Genomic DNA, 21,422 nt, shown 5'->3' on the forward strand with positions numbered 1-21,422 from the left:
GTTCAGCACCCGGACCCTTCTATACGCCATGATGTTGTAATGGATCCAGTTTGTGGTTTAGTAATGTTTTGCTGAAATATGCAAGGCCTTCTCTGAAAAAGACGTCATCTTATTCTAATATGCTTTTCTACATTAACTGTGCCTTTCAAGAGGTGTAAGCTGCCCATGTCAGAGGCGCTAATGCACCCACATACCATTAGAGAGGCTGGCTTTTAAACTGTGTTAAAATCAAGCCAGATGATCCTGCTCCATTTTAGTATGGATTAAGCAGCCTCTTTGGTTTGCAAAAAAATTATTTAAATTTTTCTGACCACGTAAGAGTTTTATTTTTTTCCTTAATCCATTTCAAGCTTTGGCCCAGCTGTGTTTGTGTCTCTGGACTGTGTTCGCACGACTTCGTCTTTGCAAGCTCGAGCTGAAACCAACATTTTGTGGGTGGCACAGTGAACTGTGTCCACAGACAATAACTTTTTTTTTTTTTGGAAGTGTTCCTGAATCCATGCAGTGAGGTCCAAAAACAGAATCAGACCTGCTTTGATGCAGTGCTGTCTGAGAGAGCACATAGTGTTGACCTTTGACCTTGTCCTTTGAGCACACCGATTATTTAAATCGATTCATATTATATCATGCATATAAATGGATATTCAAAGTCTTTCTATTTTTCCATTAAGGATAATTCTTTATAAATTGTTCCACGATTTTGCATCACAGTTTGTTACAATAAAATACAATATACAAAGTAACTTTATATTTATAAAGCACTTTAAAAACAGCACCTTTGGCCATAGTGATGTGCACCAATACTACTGGACTTTACTGGTGAACCTCTGCCCATCTTTACTTCTAAGACATCCAGCCTCTCTAAAATATTTTTATATCCATTCCTCATACTAATGTTGATACTTAACACATTTAGTTGCAAAATGCTCTTCATTTCTTTGTCGCTACCTTCTTATTCTAAATGATCTAATAGCGATATATTTAAAATGATACAATATCTTGAACATTTGATATATTTACTATGAGCCTTTGTGAATAAAATATTGGTTGAAGGAATTTTTAAATCACTGTATTCTATGTTTATTTATATTTTAATCAATGTGCCAACTTTTTTGGAATCGGGGTAAAAATATATAAAATAACAAATATCCGTCTATTATCTGGACCATTAAAACATATTTAGTTATCTATATTTGAGTATTTAAAGGTGCTGAAAATACCATACCAGCCTTATTTATAGAGCACTTTAAACACCCACAGGACCAAAGTGCTGTGCACATAATAAAACAATCAAGTAAAAATAATTTTATAATAAATAAAATGACAAGCAAATCCGTCTCTTTTAACACTCACTCGGTTTATTAGCGAACACGGCTTTAGGTAATTATTTGCACGTTTACATGTTTCAAGCGGACGTTCATGAAAATGCGCGCTCCCGTCAGAAGGACGAAATAATGGCAGGGTTGCTTATTCCGGCACAACACCGGAAGTGCCGCTGCTCTCATTGCGGCTCCCTCATCCGAGCTGCGCGCGCGGTCACACCTGGTCGGGACGGAGCTGAGTCGTGTTCACAGAAGCAGCTCCACGCAGGTGAGTCTCCCCGACGGAGTTTACAACTTTCTTCTTCTGCTAACTTTAGGTGTATTTTGCGTGGAAATCGTTATAAAGTGTAAAGTTTAAAAAGAGCCGCTTTCTAAATAAGCTACGGCGCGTGACATAGACATCAAAGACATCAAAGCGAGTTACTGACTTCACTCTTTTTTTTTTTTTTTTTTTTTTTTCCAACAGCGCTGGTGTAAATAACGAGGAATGCGGCACCGGTTTGAAAGTTTGCGGTAATTACTCGAAGTTAACTTGGAGTGAGATTTAAAATAAAAAGAATAATGGCAACAGGCGGGTTCAAGCCAAGCGCGACGACAAACTTTCTGGAGGAGTGGAAGGCGAAGCGGGAGAAGGTGAGGGCTAAAATGCTGGGGGACATCGCCGCAGCCACCGGCGTCCCGTTGAGCCCCAACCCGGACCCAAGCGCCTCTCCGGGGAACTGCCACACCTCCTCCCACCCGGTGGCCCGGTCCTCCTCGGGCGACTCTCTGAACAGAACCGAGGTGGACGCGCACCACGCCGTGCACACCCCGACGAGCACAGTGAAGAAGGCCGAGGCGGCATCACCGGACTTCAGCCCCAGAACGGCTTGCAACGACAGCGACAAGGAGAGCCCCCCCACCGGCAGCAAGGCCAAGGAGAAGAAAAGCTCTGGTCCCAGCGCACGGAAGGGGAAAGGCCAGATCGAGAAGAGGAAGCTGAGGGAGAAGAGGAGGTCTACAGGTGTTGTCAGCATACCTTCAAACGAGGTGAGTCAGAATAAACATTTTCCTTTAACTCGAGGAAGTGAAACTGTTTGTCCTCAGAAGGAAGTTCTGGAGCATCCTCCTGCATTTAAGTCAAAGTTGGAATAAAAGTGCTCACAGTGAGACTGTGCAGGATAAAATCTGACAGAGTTTAGTTTGTCACTTTAAGACATTTGATTATATATATGTCTCATGCGTGCTCCATACCATCTACTTCAGGAGAGTTATACAGAAGACTCGGACTGTTTAAAGGTCATGATCGAGCGTATCCAAGGCAATTGTTTTAATAGTTTTACATTTTGAGCTCAGAATTGTTTGTACATGTTAAAGCCATGCAGGTAATAATAAAATGAAATTAGGTTTTTGATGCAAACATTTTCAGATATGTATGCAGTTAAGGATGCACAATATTGGATTTTTGGCCCATATGTTAAAACTTATTTGGCCGATAACAATACCAATATCTTTTTTTCTTAGACCTACTTACAGAGAGAGCTTTCTCTGCTGTGGAAATAAAATACCATATTTTCTGCCTTATAAGTGGCTTTTTTTGTTGTTGCATAATTTGCATGCTCTTTGACTTATAGGCCTAAGCGACGTATTTGACTTTTTTCCCATATTTATAAACCAATTTTTGGCTGAGATATGTTTTCATTCAGGGCAGCACGGTGGCGCAACTGGTAGAGCTGCTGCCTCTCAGTGAGCAGGTCCTTGGTTCAAACCCCGGTCCAGGGGCCTTCTGGGTGGAGTTTGCATGTTCTCTCCGTGCATGCGTGGGTTTTCTCCGGGTACTCTGGTTTCCTCCCACAGACCATAAACATGCATGTTAGGCTGATTGGTAACTCTAAATTGTCCCTAGGTGTGAGTGAGAGAGTGAATGGTTGTTTGTCTCGTTTGTCTCTATGTGTCCCTGTGATGGACTTGCGACCCGTCCAGGGTGTCCCCCGCCCCTCGCACAGTGATTGCTGGACATGGGCACCGGCGACCCCGGTGACCCAAAATGGAATAAGCGGGTAAAGATAATGGAAAAATAATAAAAAAAAATAATAAAAAATAATTTAGCAGTACCACTTTCAGCCACTTAATGGCAGCAGAGTAGTAATAGCAGTAAGGCATGCCGTTGTATCATGTAATAGGTAAACGTGACTAAAATGACAAATTCAAAAAAGTTCAAGACAAAAACAATTGGACTTTATTTATGATACTTTACTTTATACTTTATTGTTTTTTGTCTTGAACTTTTTTGAATTTCCCATGTCCTGGATGATTGAGAATCGTCACCAGCTATTAATGATACAATCGGCCTGCCATAGCCTCCCCACCTTTGTTCTGCTGCTTGGACCGACCATCCTACCAGCTGCACCGCCCCAGCAAAATGCAGCTAATTTGACCATTAAAGTGCATTTATTAAGCAAACGTTAGACTGAGACACACCTTTACTATAATTTCGAGCAAACAAATAATTGTTTTTAAGTGTTAATCTTGTTAAATTCTTGTTAAACTCCTCCCGTGCATGCTCCCACGGCCGCCATTTGGCAGCTCATCGATTTTTAGCACACTGGCCCACATTTCCAGGTTGTCAGCGGTGACTCATAATAGATGCAACATATATGGCGAAGCGACATATTTATGGATTTTTCCACTTTATTAGACAACTATGGACTGATGCGACTTATAGGGCGGAGCGACCTGTACGGCGGAAAATATGGTACTACATTATTCTGCATGGACTGTCAGTTTGGCCTGCTACCAAATGCAGATGCCAAAAAGGGGGCTGAAAATGATGCAATACTTCAATTTGGATTATGTTTAATAGGAAATTTATTCATGACATTTACTCTGTAACACAATGACAACACTCGTACGGTGCAAACTTGTAAATTTTCACAAATCTAAACTCAACCTGTTCACAAGCGACAAGTGAAAAGTGCATAAGTAGTAGCGCATTAATAGATATACTTGACAAGTTTCTTAAATGAAACCTTAACTTAAAACCGAAGGCTTTTATATCTGTGAGTTATTTTGATGGAATGGCCGATGTCCGATTTTTAACTTTATTGCTAATATCGGCTGATACCGATACATGCCGATAATATCGTGCATCCCTAATGTAATATTTGTCTCGTATGACATTTCACGGTTTTCGAGGTCACCTTTCTTCATAATGAACACAGGCTTGTCTTTTAAGATTTTAATGTCATTTCATTTATATAGTGCATAAAACCAACCAAAGCTGACCAAAGTGGTTTACAATTAAGTCAAATTAAACTGAAAACAAGAAAAAAATAACAAGAAAATACATTTTGTGTCACTCAGGAAACGCAAAGTTAATAAAATACTGCGCACGGCAACAAGAAAACTCAGCTCTGGTTCTCAAGCTGTTAGTGGATCAAACAAGGAAGTCTTGAGCAAAGATTTAAAACTCTCAGCGCCCTTTAAATGATCAGGTGAACTATTCCACAGTTTTGGAGCAGCAAAGATTTTTATAGTGGAAATGATAAACCAAATCAGTCCACAAGATTCCTGTATAAGTACTTAGACTTGCAGGGTCAAGGTATATTTCATAGAGGAAAGTGACAAATTATCAGAAGTTTGCCCTCCGCTGAACTTTACACAGCTGCAACTCGTTTTACCTTTTGTCATTTTAATGTTTAACTTTAATTTTTGTCATTTTCATGGTAGCAGAACCATGTTGAAGATAGCTTAGAAAAACATTTCTAGAGGTAAGTGCGGAAGCACGTCCACAAATAAATGGAAGCAAAGAACGGCGCTTGTTTCCACCAAAGTCTCCAAATTCCTCTCATACATGTGTCTGGTTTAATCGGCCCGCTGTAGGGAGAAAAATGAAAGCAGCTCTGGGAGGGTGGGGGGAGTGCTGTGTGTGTGTGTGAAGGTGGTGGTGCACATTCGTTGTCGTTGAATTTGAATTATGTCACACTCCTGCCTAATTCCTGTGGTTCACACACATTCAGGATCTCTGATATGAAGCAGTGCCAGTCAGCCCAGTGAGGGCCACCACTGTGATTATGTACTTGCAAATGCACTCGGATTGTACAGAAATGTTGAAAATAAATGTTTTTTTATTTTCATGTTTTCATTAAGCTCATGTCCGTAAAGGTGGTCCATAACTTCCCGGCTTCCCCAATTAAGTATCCACCCAGGACTCTGTGCCTTCAGGGGATTTTGACCAGTTCGTCTGTTGGCTCCACATCCTGTTATTAAGTGATGTTGAGCAAAGCCATTCTAACACTAGTCACAAGCCAGAGGTGGAATGCTGGAATTTAGCACTCTGGACTTTGCCAAATATGTTAGACGGAGCCCACGGGCGAATGTAAAGTCTGTGAACGGACCATAATGTATCTGAGGTTGAGCTTTGTTTGTGTGAGTGAGGCAGAGAGGAAGCACTTGGAAGTATCTGATCCCAGCTGGAGCACAGTACAGTTAGTGTATGACTGTGTCACCATCTTCATTCTGATCTGATAACCTGGTTTTGTTTTTGCTCTTGAACTGTTGTATAACTTTATCCCCATCATGTGAGGATTCCTTGTCAGCTTAGGTTAAAGAGCCAATATTATAAATATTAAGAAGCTTAAATGTTAATGGTGTCAGTTTTAAACATATTTACTCACAGTAATGTTACCAGAATAACTTCAGGGGTTCCCAACCCTGGTCCTTGAGGAACACCACCTTGCTTTGACGCACCTGATTTGAATGAATGGGTGATTAACAGGCTTCTTCAGAAGTTGACCAAGTAATTAAATCACCGAATCAGGTGTGTTGGAGCAGGGAAACGACTAAAACATGCAGGATGGCGTTCCTCAAGGAACCACTGACTTATGTAATTCAGTTTAAGCTTCTGCATTTTGCTCCTCTTCTTGAGCAACGTATCACTTAAGACTGTTGTATGCAAAACAACTTTTAATTTTTATTAGGAGGGTTGGGTCAAACAAGCTACTTGAATTATGCAAATGTGTTACATGGTGACCTAGACAAGTTCTGAAATAAAAGCCTGAGCCCAAACAAGATGCTTAAGGCTTAAATCAATCTTAATCCTGTGTGTACACTGCCCTGCATGTTTTAGATGCTTCCCAGCTTCAGCACAACTGGTTTAATTTGAAGTCAACGGGCTTCAGCAGAACGTGATGACGAGCTGTTGAGGCGACTAATTTCATTGAATCAGGTGTTGAAGTGGGGAAACGTCTAAAACGTGCAGGGCAGTGTGCGTTAAGTCGGGATCGGGGAGAAAAAGTGATTCAGGCCAGAACAGAAGTAGTTTTTAAAGCAAACAATTGTTTATGATAGTGACATATGTAGGAAAAAAATGTAGAAAGAAATGCTAAACCAGAATTTTTTGTTTAAATAATGAATGTTCTTGAGACGAGTTGCCTGTAATGTGAAATATAATTCACTTTGGACAAGCCGTTTTGGGTTTTTTGGGTTATGATATTAAAAGTAGCCAATTTTACATATTTTTAGTTTGTTTTGCATTAAAGTAAGAACAGAAACACAAATGTTCAAAAATACTGATGGTTTAAAAACAAATCCGTGATTTAGAACAGTGGTTCCCAACATTGGTCCTTGAGGAACACCATCCTGCATGTTTTAGTTATATCCCTTCTCAACACCTGATTCAGTGATTTAATTACTTCCTCATGTTCTACAAAAGCCTGTAAATCACCCATTTATTAAAATCTGGTATGTCGGAGCAGAGAAACGACTAAAACATACAGGATGGTGTTCCTCAAGGGCCAGGGTTGGGAACCCTCGAGTTAGAAGAAAAAGGAAAAAGGCAGACTGGAACCCCTGGGTACAGTTGTTGTTGTTTATGTACTTAATGTAGATCTGGACAATATATTGAGTGTATTTGAAATGTGTAATGAACTACAAATTTAACAGCTTTTTTTTATTTTTTAACCTTATGCAAATTCTTTTAAGTGTGTAACTTTTCCCAGCTCTTTCAAATGCATCATAGCTCTGTCCCCCTGGAAATCTGAAAACCTGTGCAGACCCTGCCTCCTCACCCATTCATCTAAAAATCTGCAGCAGGCTCTGTTTAGGTTTTATAAGACAGGGACATTATAAATGTCAGTGATGATCATTTAACATCAGCTGTTTATTTACTGTGGTAATAATGTAGGTTTTAACCTCGCGTATATGCGAGTATGAAAACAAAGTTCTTTTTTTTTTATTCTTCTTTGGTCTCAAACTGCTCTTGATTATAATTGGTCAGAGTACTCTTCTCACCTTTGTCCCGCTGTTATACTGCATCATAAGTTTTATTGTGCAAGTGGACTGATTAAAAGTCTCTCCTGCTGTTGGATTATGTGAGAGGACAGTTAAAGTTTTCTTAGAGTGAAATATGTCTGAGGATCAATGCCTGCGAATCTAAGGCCATGTTCACACTGCAGGCAAATGTGGCCCGAATTCCATTTATTTATTTTGATCATATGCGTCCAAAATGAATGGTCATGTCGCATTTCATCCGACTTTTACGTCAACGAGGTAGGCATATGTGGGTCGATCAAAATATTGATACCAACCTTGTGCAGATTTAATCTTGGGACTTTGCTTGTCTCCATCTACAGGACAAAAGTCCTGTTGCTTTTGTCTTTATCCTTTTTAATTTCCCATGTCCTGGATATAATATTAACTTGATGGGATCAATGTTAGTTTTTCATTGCTACCATTCCAAAAATGTGCTGCATTAGAGGAGCCGTCAAGAGGCCAGATTAAATGCAACACTGGATCATCATGTCGAATAATATTTTAATCAGTTCTGATTGAACAACTTCAGAATCACACCTGCTAACACGTGCAGCATCCATATTTACTTCCTTAAACACAACGGGCTGCGTGTGACGCCATGTTTTCTTCTGTGCATGCAGGTCACCTCAGAACTGCAAATGGTTCACTCTGAAGTCTGAATGTGCTGAACTTTAAAGACGATATCAATGATCGCACACACACAGAAACAGATCTGAGCTAAAAATCTGAATTGAGCATTAAGATCTGCAACGGGAACGTAGCCATATTTCACCTTTGCGTTAAGTTGGTGTCTAATTAAATATTAATACAATTAAACAAAGATTTTTAAAATGCAGAGATTTACATTGTATATAAAGATAAAGCTCTATTAACTGCAATATAAATTTTTGAACATATCGCTCGGCTCTAAATTAAACATAACCAGATTTTCTTCAAGGACAGTATTTGTGATCAAAACATTTGGATTAAAAATGTGCCTCGTCATTTGCTCGATGGGCCTCATCTCCCTCTCTCTGAACGGTAACAATCAGATTAAATTGCTTTTAGGACAGCCAGGCGAGACTGAACAGTTATCATAATAAACACTGGTTAAATGTAAAACTTATACATATTAAATGTAAAAAAAAAAAAAATCCCTGTTTTCAGTCATTCACATTTATTTTTTTTTACTCAGCACAACTCAAAAACCTCAATCCTAAACCAGCTATAAGATGGGTCTCCTTGACACAAAATATGTGGAATGTAATTTTAATAATAAACCTTTGTTGTAATACAAATGTATTACGTGTATTTCAATGTATGGAAATTATTTATTTCCATGTATGGAAAAATTTCATAAAAATACTTTAAATCATCAAATGGCAAACATGACCTAAAGGACACTTTAAATGTCTTAAAAAATGAACTGAGTTTAAAGGCTGAAATGGCAAAAGTAAATTTTTTTCTGTAAAATGTGGTTTTTAAAATGTTTTTCTGTTTTGTGAATCATTAAATTCCTTTTTACCCTTTAAGAAAATATTGTGCTAAATTTTTTTTTCTTTGGATTTCCTCATTGTCATAAGGCAATATTCAGCAATTTGCTACACTTATTACTTGGCCAATTATAGCCACTACTGCTAAAAACAAAGTTTTCTTTAAGCCACCCAAAATATTAGACAGAAACTGATGGTGTTTCCATCTAAAATTATTTTGTGAAACGTTTCCGCTTCTCCTCCTGTTGCGAGGAAGACCCAAACCATGCAAATGAAGACTCTCACACAAGCGTCCTTTGTGATGTGAATATGAGTGGACAGGTGTGAATGGAGATGCCTGGGATTATCTTTCCTACTGGTTTTGTGCAGTATAATAGCTGCTGAGAGGGATTTCGGAACATCCAGGGAACCCAATCTTCTGCCTGTTGAGGCCATAATGGCTCGATAAAAGATCCCTACTCTAGTGGAGAAAAGACACTGCTGCACAGCATCAATCACTACCACCTCTGTAAATCCATGAAGGTATCTGCTTTCTCTCGCCTTGTTCACAGCCTGGAACCGGTGGGCATTGTTGCTGATCCTGACCTTTGACCTGCTTATGACATGCTTACAAGAATGTGCGAACAAAAGGGTCTGTGTGGAGTCCTGAGTTCTCATCTTTTGGGGCTGTGATGTAAGCGTCGGTCACGCCGCACCCGTGTGGGTGGTGAATCACATTGCTCGCTGTGTTGCCTTTTATGAGCTTTGAGATTTGCAAGGCTGTGGTCAGACACTCCAGCCTGGGAGTGCGAACTTTGTCTCGGGAACGTGGCTGAATCGGTCCCACAAAGACTCCCTCTGCTGCAGATGAGTGGAGTCTGCCACCAACTCTCAGCTTATATTTTTGCAGCTCCGTCAAGGGGGTCACCAGCTTTAACATGCAAACAGAGCTGAGTGCCCCGGCTGTTAACACTCTGAGTTCACAAAGGTCAAAGTTGAACATGAACCCATCTTGTCTTCCAGATCAGAGGTTTGTACTCTGCTTGAACTGTACTGGGCAGAGCAAACATGAGTATTTGTTTATTAAGTCTAAAATATAAATTCAACATGATCTTGTTGAACGTTGGGGTCTCTGACAGTAAATGGCATTCTGTGCACACTCACAATTTCATCCTGTTTTGCTAAAGAGGAATTCTGTACAACTGTATGTCTGTTTGAGGAGTTAGGCTAATAAAAGCTAAATGTTTTGAGTTTATCACAGTTACAAACAAAAATTCTTAACAATATTGCCTCCAACCATTAAAAACCTATTGCTCAATCCCTATACCCCACTTAAGAAATGTGGGTGATGAGGCATTATGTAAAAGTTTATGTAGCTTTTGGAAATTTAAAAAATTGTTTATGCTGCATTTTTACTATATTTACAGCTAAAGGTGGGTATAGTTTGACTATCTTTCAGTGTTTCCCCTACCATTATAAGAGTGGGGCGCCCCACCCTGTCTACAGAACCGAGCTCCCCGTCGACAACTGTCTGTATTGATGTAGCGCGGGGTGCAATACAAATGCACATAGCAAAACTGCTACTGACGTTTCGCTCCACTCTACTACCCTCCCTGGTTGACAATTACCAGCAACAACTTGGTGCTAAACACAGATGTGCCCCCTCCTCGATTAAAAACCGGCAGCAACGTACCGCTAAGCTAGCAGGCCGTCAACATAGACGTGACTCCGTCCCCGCCCCCTCGTTGACCACCCCGTCAAGGGTGCTGATCTAGGGGAAACGCTGAGCAGTTTCCCCTACCATTATATAAGCAGGGCGCGCCACCCTCACCCCACCCACCAACAACTTCCGGCACGGACATAGCGCTAAGCTAGCGATGTGGAATACAGATACGCTAGTTATAAAGCTATGACTATGGAGGTAGAGCGCTGTCTCCACCCCCCACCCCCACCCCCCAGCTCGAAAGCTATCTGTAAAAACCGTGTGCAACACAGACGTGTCTCCACCCCCCTTCCCCCGTCGACAAAAATCGCAGAAGATACTGTATGAGCACCCTACCAAGGCAAGTAACCTAGGGGAAACACTGTAGAAAGCTTGTTGGCCAGTCAGATCTATGGAACAAGTCTTAACCAGTGAGATTACAGGTCGATAGAGATGGAAGACAACTGTGCAAAATAATCCAGATCCTTTTAAACAGTCAGCATGGGACGCACCAGCTCCCTGCAACGCTGCATGGAGAAGCATAAAGACAACTGACTGGTCTAAAAATGCAACCTTCAGCTCATTAACGGCGTGGATTGAGCTCACAGTTTAATTCCTTAGATGGGTAACTTTTATGAATTGGCCATTTTTGTGTATGCAAATGTTTTTGTACAGTGCCCTGAGATGACTGCTGTTGTGATTTAGCGCTATATAAATAAACTTGAAATTAATTTAATTAATTCTGTTGCAATCTTATACAAGATTAAGATTTTGAAACCATTAGTGAAAAGGCCAGACTTCAGGGGTATCTGAGGCAGGCTTGGAACACAAGAGTCAGGGTGGCTTCTGGGTAATACCAGATGGCTAGGCCTCAGACCGACGAAGCCTCTTGGATGAGGGGCGAAACGTTTCTTTTTTAACAAAAAAACGAAGTCCAGATGACATGATTCAACCTTTTGTTGTTATATACCTGGATGACTGAGAAAACAAACTTTGTGTCTTATACAAGATTGTTTATTTGAAAGCAAATGCCCATTAAAAAAAAAAGTTTACTCATTTTTCTTTAGCGTTCTGTTGAACAGTTGCTAATCTGTGGGGAGAAAAAAAACATGATGCAGTAAATTGACCTGGGGTGGCGCTTATTTTTTTTCTGTTAAAACTTCTCCAAACAAGGAAACATCATCAGAATAAATATCCCAGGCATTTTATCAACCAGGAGCTGTTTAAGCCTGGAGTTTAGATTATTTTTTTCTGTTAATAGTTGGAAGTGCGGGGATTAGTTGACAGACTTGGCTAATTTTTACACTGTAACTGAAAATATTTCAAGAATGACATTAAAAAAAAAAAAAAAAAGGTCTTGGTAGAGCGACTGTAATATTTTATGGGACTGCTGAAGACAAGTAAAGAAAGGGAAAGTTGTGCTGAGATGAGGTCTTTATTTCCACACTGACACCTGGGGGTCTTTCAGCACCTCATAAAACACAGTAGCTTCGTAATGAGCCGTGGCATGTGGTTTTATTCAGCTTGTGGGACTGTTGCATAAATGCCTGTTCCTATTAATGTGACCCCTGACCAGGTGAGCAGCCATTATACTGTCTGATGGCACTGGATCATCCAGTTGGTGTGAGGGAAATGAGTCTATCTGCTGTTTACTTAGGTTTAAATTGGTGCAGGGTGTCATCATTTTGTCCTCTTCATTACTGACATTCTTTGACCTCTTACTAATTTTCATAAAGATTACAATGATTTTAGACAAGAAAATACGATTAAATATCCTAAACTTGGCACATTTTGTTTGGGGAATGGTTTTGGGAGGAATAGTTTTTTTTTTTTCCAAGTACCATACACTCCTATTTTTGTATCCATCAGTTTATGTGCTCCAGCATCAACGTGTGGCACGGGGGCTGCACAGCTGCAGAAAGATCTGCAGAGAGTGGTGAAGGCAGCACAGAAGACTGTTGGAGTCAACCTCCCCACCATCACAGACGTATATGTGCTGCTGACTATCCATGCTGCTGATTATTTCATGCTGCTGTATTCATTCATTCATACTCGTCCACACACAAAGACTCATGCTTGTTCTGCTGTTGTTCAGTGTATTGTTTTGCACTATTGGTGATTAGGCCTGTCGCGATAAACAATGAATCAATTAATCGCATAAGTGAAAATTATCAACCTCTTTTCATTGATCGGCTTTGTTTCTTCATGTCTCTTTTTCTACTGAAGACACTGGATGACAGAAAGCTCAACTCTGGTGCTCTTCACTGACCCCTCCCTTTCTCTTTTCTTTTTCAGATCTGTTTTAACCGTCCAAAATCGCATATTTGGATTGTTAAAAGCAGTTAAGCTGGGAAGCTAAGCTACGAGCTAACCTAACAGGTCGACCTGGGGGAAAAAAAACCTCTGTGTTGTCTAAGCTCCAAAATTCACAGTTGAAACTTGTGCCTTCATGTAAAAAGTTTTCTCTGCAAAAAGAAGCTGAGAACTTGTTTACTGATTATTTTATATATATAATTAAAAGCTTTGTGTGAACAGTGTTATGCTAAAGAGCTCAAATCACACAGAGCGTCCACCATTTTGAGAATCGAAAAACAGGAACGAGACAGCCCATGTTACGTCAAGTGGGCCTCCCTCCCTTTTTTCTTAGATACGCTACTCGCTCCCTCACTATCCATCCTTTGGTTCAAACTGTCTTATACTGCCATCCTGTGGTCAAAAAAATGTACTACACTCAAATTAACAAACAGTTCCTCTTAAATTTGACAAGAATGACTAGTTATTGTCAAATTTCAAACAATATTATTGTTTATCGCAATAATTTCTGAGATGATTAATCGCCCAGGAAAATTTATCGTGACAGCCCTATTAGTGACTAGCATATATCTTAGATCTTTTAGCGTACAATTTGATGTTCTTTTACTATATATCTTAGTGTTTATCTTGGATCCTTATATACTGTTTCTTTTTATACTTTGTATTTTTGCTTTTGTTGGACATAACTTGGACCCTGTGTACACAATTTTGTTCGACCTCATGTACCACATGTGGTGAAATGACAATAAAACCTACTTGAACTTGAACTTTATTTTTCTTGGCTCATGCAAAAACATTTTATTTCTTGTTAAGTTTTTATAAAAGTTTGACTTCTTTAAACAGCTTAAAGTTGTAATAACTTTCTTTTTACAGTACCCTGTTCAAAATCGTATGAGATTTGACTGTGACGTAAAACGGCAACCTTTTAGGTACAAACTAACAAAAATGGTCGGTTAGAATTGCAAAAGCAATTTTACTAAAGTTGAAAGTTATAACTATTCAAAGATCACTCTCCCTGATTGTTTTCCTGTTAAATCATTACTGTGATGTTTGTGTACAAAGTTCAAGGGATTTCTTATCCAGGTTGCTGCTCTTTAGTTATGTGCGGGGCAGAGTCTAGAATATTACTTAGGGATAAAATGCCCCCCTGCAAAGTTGCACAGGAATGTACACATTTTCTGAACGAGACTTAAGCTGCATGTCTGCTTGCAGTGGAATGATTATCCTTTTTAAAATAACTCAGAAGTAAGAAAAAGGTTATCAAGTTTAGCGGAGGGTAGGTTGAGGCTCAGCTTGGATTGGTACGGACTCTAAACTGTTTTCTCTAAACTGGTTGAAGCATCTGGCTTTTGTTTAAGACATTATACATGTCTCTGTTACTGCTCAAGAGGCACTATTGCCGTCTTTCTGGCTAATCTTTAACTTGCGAGTGTGCACATATCAGACGTGGACATCTGGCATCAATGTACTATTGTTGCATTCATGTTTATCTAAAGCTCTGGAGAAGTTTCTAAATGGAGCACAAAACGACCGATTCTTTGGAATTTGAATTAGTCAAAAAATGTTGATTTGAACAAGTCTCAAATATTTGACTAAACTAAATCCACAGGTTTTTTTTTTTTTTGCAAGTGTAAAATATCGGTGAAGAGCTTTGTCCCCATCTAACCTTCCCTTTGTTTGCCTTGAAAGTTCAACTCAGTCCAGCTTCAGGCAGTAATTGTACACTTATAAAAAAAAAAACACTTATCCCCTAGTCTTTTTTTCTCCTATCTTTACCAGCGTTTATGTTGGAACATAAACACAATTTGTGTTGTGGATGCAGTTTATAGAAATGCAACGTGTGGGATTTTAATTCTGGTAGTTTGCGGGGGCATGCAGAGATAAAAGATAATCTGCTTCAAGCTTCTGCTTTTTGAAATTAAGTCTCCTTCTGTTGTGCGGCGTGGGAGATCATTCCTCCTTCACTGCCGGGTGTGCAGACATTCAAGACACTGACACTGCAGGGAGCTTTAAGTAACCAAGTCCTGGATTAGAGGAGCGATTTTGTGCATTTGCAACATGCAACCTATTTGTTAGACATTCCTGCGTGTTTGCTGGTGACTGGGGGGAATTTATGAGTCGGCTTTAATCAGGCCGCTCTGCACGATTAGACATTTGGGAGCTTTTCTGTTTGCGTTCATTAAAGTGGATTTACTTGAAGACCCCAGTCTTAGAGTTCCAACAATTTATTTTAAATTCTGGTACATATTTGATCTGTTTCGTCCTCTTCTTTATGCCTGTACTCTTTACTAAACGGTATGTTAAGTTAGGTCCAACCCCACAGTTTCAACCTCTTATCTAAAGATGGTCCGTTACAGTTTTAAAATTATCAAGATGACTGCTGAAATATTAACCTTGAAGCTTAAATGTTTTACCATATGCAGTTTATGAAAAGCCTTGCTTGGCTGGCTAAAGTCAAGATTAGCTAACTTAAATTGTTAACTAGCATTACAGTGAAAGTTTGGTAATTTCTTCTGTAAACTTGTAACAGGCAGACATGTAGAGTTGTCATTTTAGAAATATACCCTTTGAAAAGTAGATCATTAGTGGTAGGTGTACCCAGTATTAATAGATAAAAAAATAAAGGTAATTAAATAAACTGACCAAATATTGATGTATTTTGTTGGATTGCATGCAGTTGGAAAAATGCTATCGATAGTGATTTGTTTCTGTGTAAAATTGGATTTTCTTCACAAACAAAATTATAGTTGCCTTCACACTTTTCGAAAAATGTCACATGGATGTCCGTGTCCCTATGTTTACTGCAATGCATTCTGTGTAGTTGACATAGACATGTTGCTTCAGTGTGAGACCCATCCAGCCAGAACGACAGTTTTACACAATGTCTGATGTTCAGCCCTTTAATTTGAACTGGAGGACAATGACAGAGGGTGATGCAGAAATGACTCAGCATGTATTTGAAAACGAGGAGAACTGAATGGATCAAGAGCCGAGTCGGCCGTAAAAGCTGGCGTTTGTGCTGCTGCTTGCAAATGCTGTCTTTATTAGGATCTAAAAATATGCTGTTACTTTACACAGCCATACTACTATCCATCAATTATCTATGATTATCTAGACTATCTACCTAGTATCACAGACATCTACACCTCCAGATGCAGGAAGAGGGCCACCTGCATCATGAAGGACCCCACTCACCCAGCACACACACTTTTTGTCTTGCCCCCCTCAGTAAGGAGGTTGAGGAACATTAAGTGTAGAACCACTAGACTGAGGAACAGCTTCTACCCTGAGGCTGTTAGACAAATGAATATTTAACCAGGATAATCACTGTGAAAAATCACATCATATTGCTGCTGATCTGTTTCATGTTGCTGCTGATTTGTTTCATGTCGATGTGTTCATGTGTGCTCATCTGCTCACAGACTCATGTTCGTGCTGCTGTTCAGCATATTTTTTGTTTTTATGCTATTAGTGTAGTTTATTTTTAGTTTAATATTTTTCTTCTTTTACATTTAAAAAAAATTTTTTTTTTTTTTTTTTTTTTATGTAACGGGGACCCTGTGTACACAATTTCGTTCCACCACATGTGCCACATGTGGTGTGTATGACAAATAAAGAACCTTGAATCTGACTTGTACTGATTTAAATTGAGAAGTCTAGGTAAAGTGAAACTACGTTCCTTCCAGACCACAGAGCAAAAGTGAACAAACATTAATACTGGGAGTGGACATGCGTGACAGCAGTCCGGTGCTGCCCCATGGACTGAAGAAGCAGAAACGATTTGTGGGGGTGGTTTGTCACCTCTTCAGTTTTAACTTTTGCGTTAGCTCTAGCTAATATGGAGATAGCTCCAGAGATAATATACAAAACATCACAAGTTGCTTACCTTTGATTGTTTCAACGGGTAAAACATACAAAAGAACCAATGCGTCTTTATTGTGAAACAAAACTTTTAACCTTGTCTTGTGTGTTTTAACCTCATCTGTAACTTATGTATGTCATTCTCCCAGAATGCATTGTGCAAGTAAAAGAATGAAGAATGAGTTTTTACGTGTCACAAACTAAACTATAAAGTACAACAGCAAACGTGCAAGTAGTCGATGAAGCTCGCTGAAAGTCGTAGAAACTACCACATTGTGCTCTATGCGTCGTTTTCCATGCAGCCTACTTTGAGAAAAGATGTTAAGGATTTAAATCCAGTAAAAAGCTCGTCAGATGGTTTTATATTATGGAACTAAAACAAAACCCAAAAAGTAGCTTCAATCCAATGTCTGCACCACAAGATGCATGCGATAAAAGGAAAAAAAATGATGAATTAAAGTATACCTCAGATATTTTTCTTGTATTTAAAATGTTTTAGTTTTATCCCTGTTCTGTTTGAACTCAACCTGAAATTCCCTGCTCTGTTCACACATGCCATCTTATTGCGCGAGGGACAAAAAGCCTCAGTTATGTTAGTCGGAGCGACTGCACATCAATAGACTGGATCTGTCTGCAGTCTAACTGGTTTCACGCTCTGCCTCCGGGTTATGTCACCACGGAGCTTGCTTGAACTCCTCCAGTGATTAACATAGCTTTTATTTGTCAAGCTTGTTTTTTTTTTTTTTTTTTACGTCGTCTAACCTGATGTCGACATGAGATGAACAGATTTTTATTGGTTCAGTTGGGAAAGAAAGTTGAAGTTCTAGATGAATATGAATATCTAAAGTGAACATTTACTTCATCAGCAGATGAAATGGTTTTCCTGTGACTGCTTCAAAATGTACTCATAAGCAACAAAACGTCCCTCTTCAGAAAGACACAGCTCAAACAGCCCAGGAATGCAGTTGAACCTTTGAAACTGAATAAATATGTGGCTCTCCACTGCCAAACACATGAAGCCTTGATCTTTAAGCCTTTTTCCATAACAAAGAAGCCCGAAACTGGCTTCATTCAAGTTAAAGGCCTACCTGCTGTCATCCCTTGAAGTTAAGGCACCTTTGAGTTTGCAGATGCATCCATGGATGTGTGTAAACAGTTGTTTACCAGGGTAGTGCCAGCTTTGAGGTAGATTTTCTACTGTACTACCCATTAAAACAATTCCCACACCCTTACATGGGTAAAATCCAGATATACTTTTTACACCATTAAAATAGTATAAAGTTTAACAAACAGAAAATATCTAATGTGTTTTTTTAGGTGTTTTCTTGAGTCACTAAATCTGAAATCGAGATCAACCTTCTCACTAACGTGAGTAAGAGGCTGGAGTCGTTTCACAACATAAACATTGCACATAGATGTTGGTGAACGCAGACTGTTTAAACACTGATCACTTGTGAAAAAGTCTTACCAGCATCACAGACACGAACGGAGTTATGAAGTCATAATCGGCAGCTGCTGTCAGTCAGTTTTGTAGAGGGAGAAAGACACCCAGGTACGTAAGAAAGGGTAAAGTAACGATTCCGTTGTTGCAGAACATTACTTTCAGCTGAACGTGGTCTGCTCATCAGTAACAGTTTGTACATTTTACCATCAGCTGATGTTCTGCAGCAGCTGGAGCTCAGATGAAAACTGGTCCTGAAGGAAACTCCTTACATTTCTCAGGAAGTTTGTAAAGATTAATTCTGTTCTGCAGGTGTCTCCTATTTATCTACTACCGTATTTTTTGCTCCAAGTTGTTGTTTTTTTTAATTCATAATTTGCATGCCCTGTGACTTATACACCAAAGCGACATACTTATGGATTTTTTCCCATATTTATAAACCAATTGGCTGAGATATGACCGTTTTCATTCATTCTGACTGAAAATATTGACCATTACCATTTTGAGCCGCTAGATGGCAGTCGAGCTATATGGCATACCATTGTATCATGTATTAGGTAAAAGTGGCTATTATTGACACAATCGGCTTGCCATGCAATGTGTTGTTCTTGTGTGCTAGGGTGTTACCTAACCCCATATCTAGGTTATCTGTTGGCAGTTGGTGTAAAACCTGTTGTTACACAAACTGGAGAATTTAGGCCTGCAAGAAAACTGCTGCAAAACGTTTTAGCTAAGATGGAAGAAAATGCATTTATACAACCTAAAGTGTATATCTGTGTTTACAAAGAGGTGCAGACTGTATAATTTTCTTTATTTGTTCACCCATACCTTTAATCTCGCTCTGCATTGCATGCTTTCCACTGAACTGTTAATATGAATAAAATATTTCAGACCCCACAGACACATTTTTTTTTTTTTTTGGAATTTTTTTCTATTTTGTGATCTTTTCTTGCTAAAAGCCTAAACTATACAGGTAGTGATGTTGCTCTGCAGCTCCGTCACCGAGTTAAAGACGAGTGCAGAAGCATTTCAGTCACGTCTATATGTACACAGAAAGCAAAGAAGAGAGAAGATTGTTATTTTGTTTGTGTATTGGTGTCTTGTCTCACTCTGTAAAGGTACTGACCTTTGCTGATAGCATGAACGGCATCCTAAAAGATTTATAGCCAATAAAACTTTCCCGCTCAGCATAACTGATTGGAATTTCATCACAAGTTGCTCCAGTTTGACTGTGAAATTTGTTGTGAATTCTCCTTTTCCACCAGCACCTTGTTTGTTTTTTGTGTGCACCCCCTCCCTCTGTATTTCATATATTTTGGTATTTTGACTGTGCTTGCAAATGGATTAGCTTTTCTGTTTTTCTGTGTTCCCTTTTTCCTCCAGTTCAAATAAGACCTTGCAGCCCTCTGCCATCTCCTCAAACAGCCTATTAGTAAATCTGTCCTCAAGTCTGCATGCATAAATAGTAATTGGTTTGCATCTACAAACTGCAGGCATTAAGCTCAAACGTAAACATGAGCTGTGGAAGTGTGTGGCCTCAGTTTTTCCACATGAACCTTTCTTTTCACTGCTAGCCCAGTAGCCAACTGTAAAACTGGTTGAATAATGAATGGGTCAGTTTCACAATCTCTTTGACCGTGGCGCTGGACTTGCCATATTTTCCGCCATACACGTCGCACCGCCCTATAAGTCGCATCAGTCCAAATATGTCTAATAAATTGGAAACTCCATAAATATGTTTCTTTGCCGTATACATCACATCTATTATTAACCATTTCACTGCCGCACGCTTCACTGATGTTTATAACTCTGAAATGATAAGTCAGCCCCTGGTGTTTCTCACTACCACTGAGGAGCTGACATCCCAGTTCAACTCTGTCTGCTTAAAGACTCTGGATCATGTTGCACCTGTTAAAACCAAAAAAATCAAAACTAAGAGCAGAACCTTGGCTGAGTGACGTCACCAAGGCCATTAAGCAGCAATGTAGGAGGGCGGAGCCCAAGTGGAGGAAAGACAGGCTGCAGGTCTCTTTTCAAATACTTAAAGAGAGTTGGCGCTGTTATCAGAAAGCAGTGAAAGCTGCTAAATCCAAATACTTCTCTGATATAATTACCTCAAACTCTCGCATCCCACTTGTCCTCTTCTCCACCCTAAACTCTGTTCTCCACCTTACTGAACCATCACCTCTGGAAGCCTCGACTGAGCTGTGCGAAAACTTCTGGAGAAAATAGTCGAGTCCCAGTTGAAGTGCTTCCTGGAGGGTTACGCCATCTTAGAGCTTTTCCAATCTGCCTTTAAACCTCTCCATAGCACTGAAACTGCCCTGCTGAAGGTATTTAATGACATTTTCTTAACCACTGATACCGGTGATTTTGTGCTGCTTGTACTGTTGGACCTCACAGCCGCCTTTGGCACCATCGACAATGAGATCCTCATTGCTAGGTTAGAGCAGTGGGTGGGCATCACAGGCCCTCAGTGGGGCCAGTGAGTCAGCCCTCAATGGGTTCAGATCTTACCTTACCGACAGATCCTTTTGTCTCCATCAAGGATTTTAGTTCTGCAGCGGCAGAGCTTAAATGGGGGGTTCCGCAGGGGTCCATCCTGGATCCCCTCCTATTCTCTTTATACCTGCTGCCGCTTGGTGCTATTTTCCGGAAACACAACATGCCCTTCCACTTCTATGCCGATGACTGTCAAATTTACTTCCCCCTAAGACACAATGGTACATGCTCTATTCAACTGCTGCTCAACTGCCTGGCTGACATCAGGGACTGGATGGCTTTAAATTTCTTAACTTTCAATGAAAAGAAGTCTGAAGTCATGTTGTTCCCTCCCAATGACACGATCACAAACCACTGCATCGACCTCTCCGTTCTAACCCTGTCAGAAAAACAAAGTCACTAATCTGGGCGTGATAATGGACCCTTCCCTGAAACTTAATCATGTAAACATGATCGTTAAATCATGCTTCTTCCAACTGAGGCGACTATCTAAACTGAAGCCCATATTGTCCAAAAAGAACCTGGAGACAGTAATACAT

The 21,422-nt window shown here is 39.8% G+C and overlaps 1 protein-coding gene across 1 annotated transcript in view; it reads left to right on the forward strand.

Moving 5' to 3' along the window:
• Positions 1-1,517: 1,517 nt before the first annotated feature.
• The window catches only part of pawr (PRKC, apoptosis, WT1, regulator), a gene marked incomplete at its 3' end in the record, with an annotated part of 62,175 nt that continues 42,270 nt past the window's right edge, over positions 1,518-21,422 (forward strand). Inside the window, 2 exon segments of the mRNA XM_037696039.1 lie at positions 1,518-1,590; positions 1,789-2,351. Coding sequence (XP_037551967.1) covers positions 1,884-2,351 — 468 coding nt within the window.

Source organism: Nematolebias whitei, chromosome 22 (assembly GCF_014905685.2).
Source record: "Nematolebias whitei isolate Nwh7 chromosome 22, NemWhi1, whole genome shotgun sequence".
Taxonomy (NCBI): Eukaryota; Metazoa; Chordata; class Actinopteri; order Cyprinodontiformes; family Rivulidae; genus Nematolebias; species Nematolebias whitei.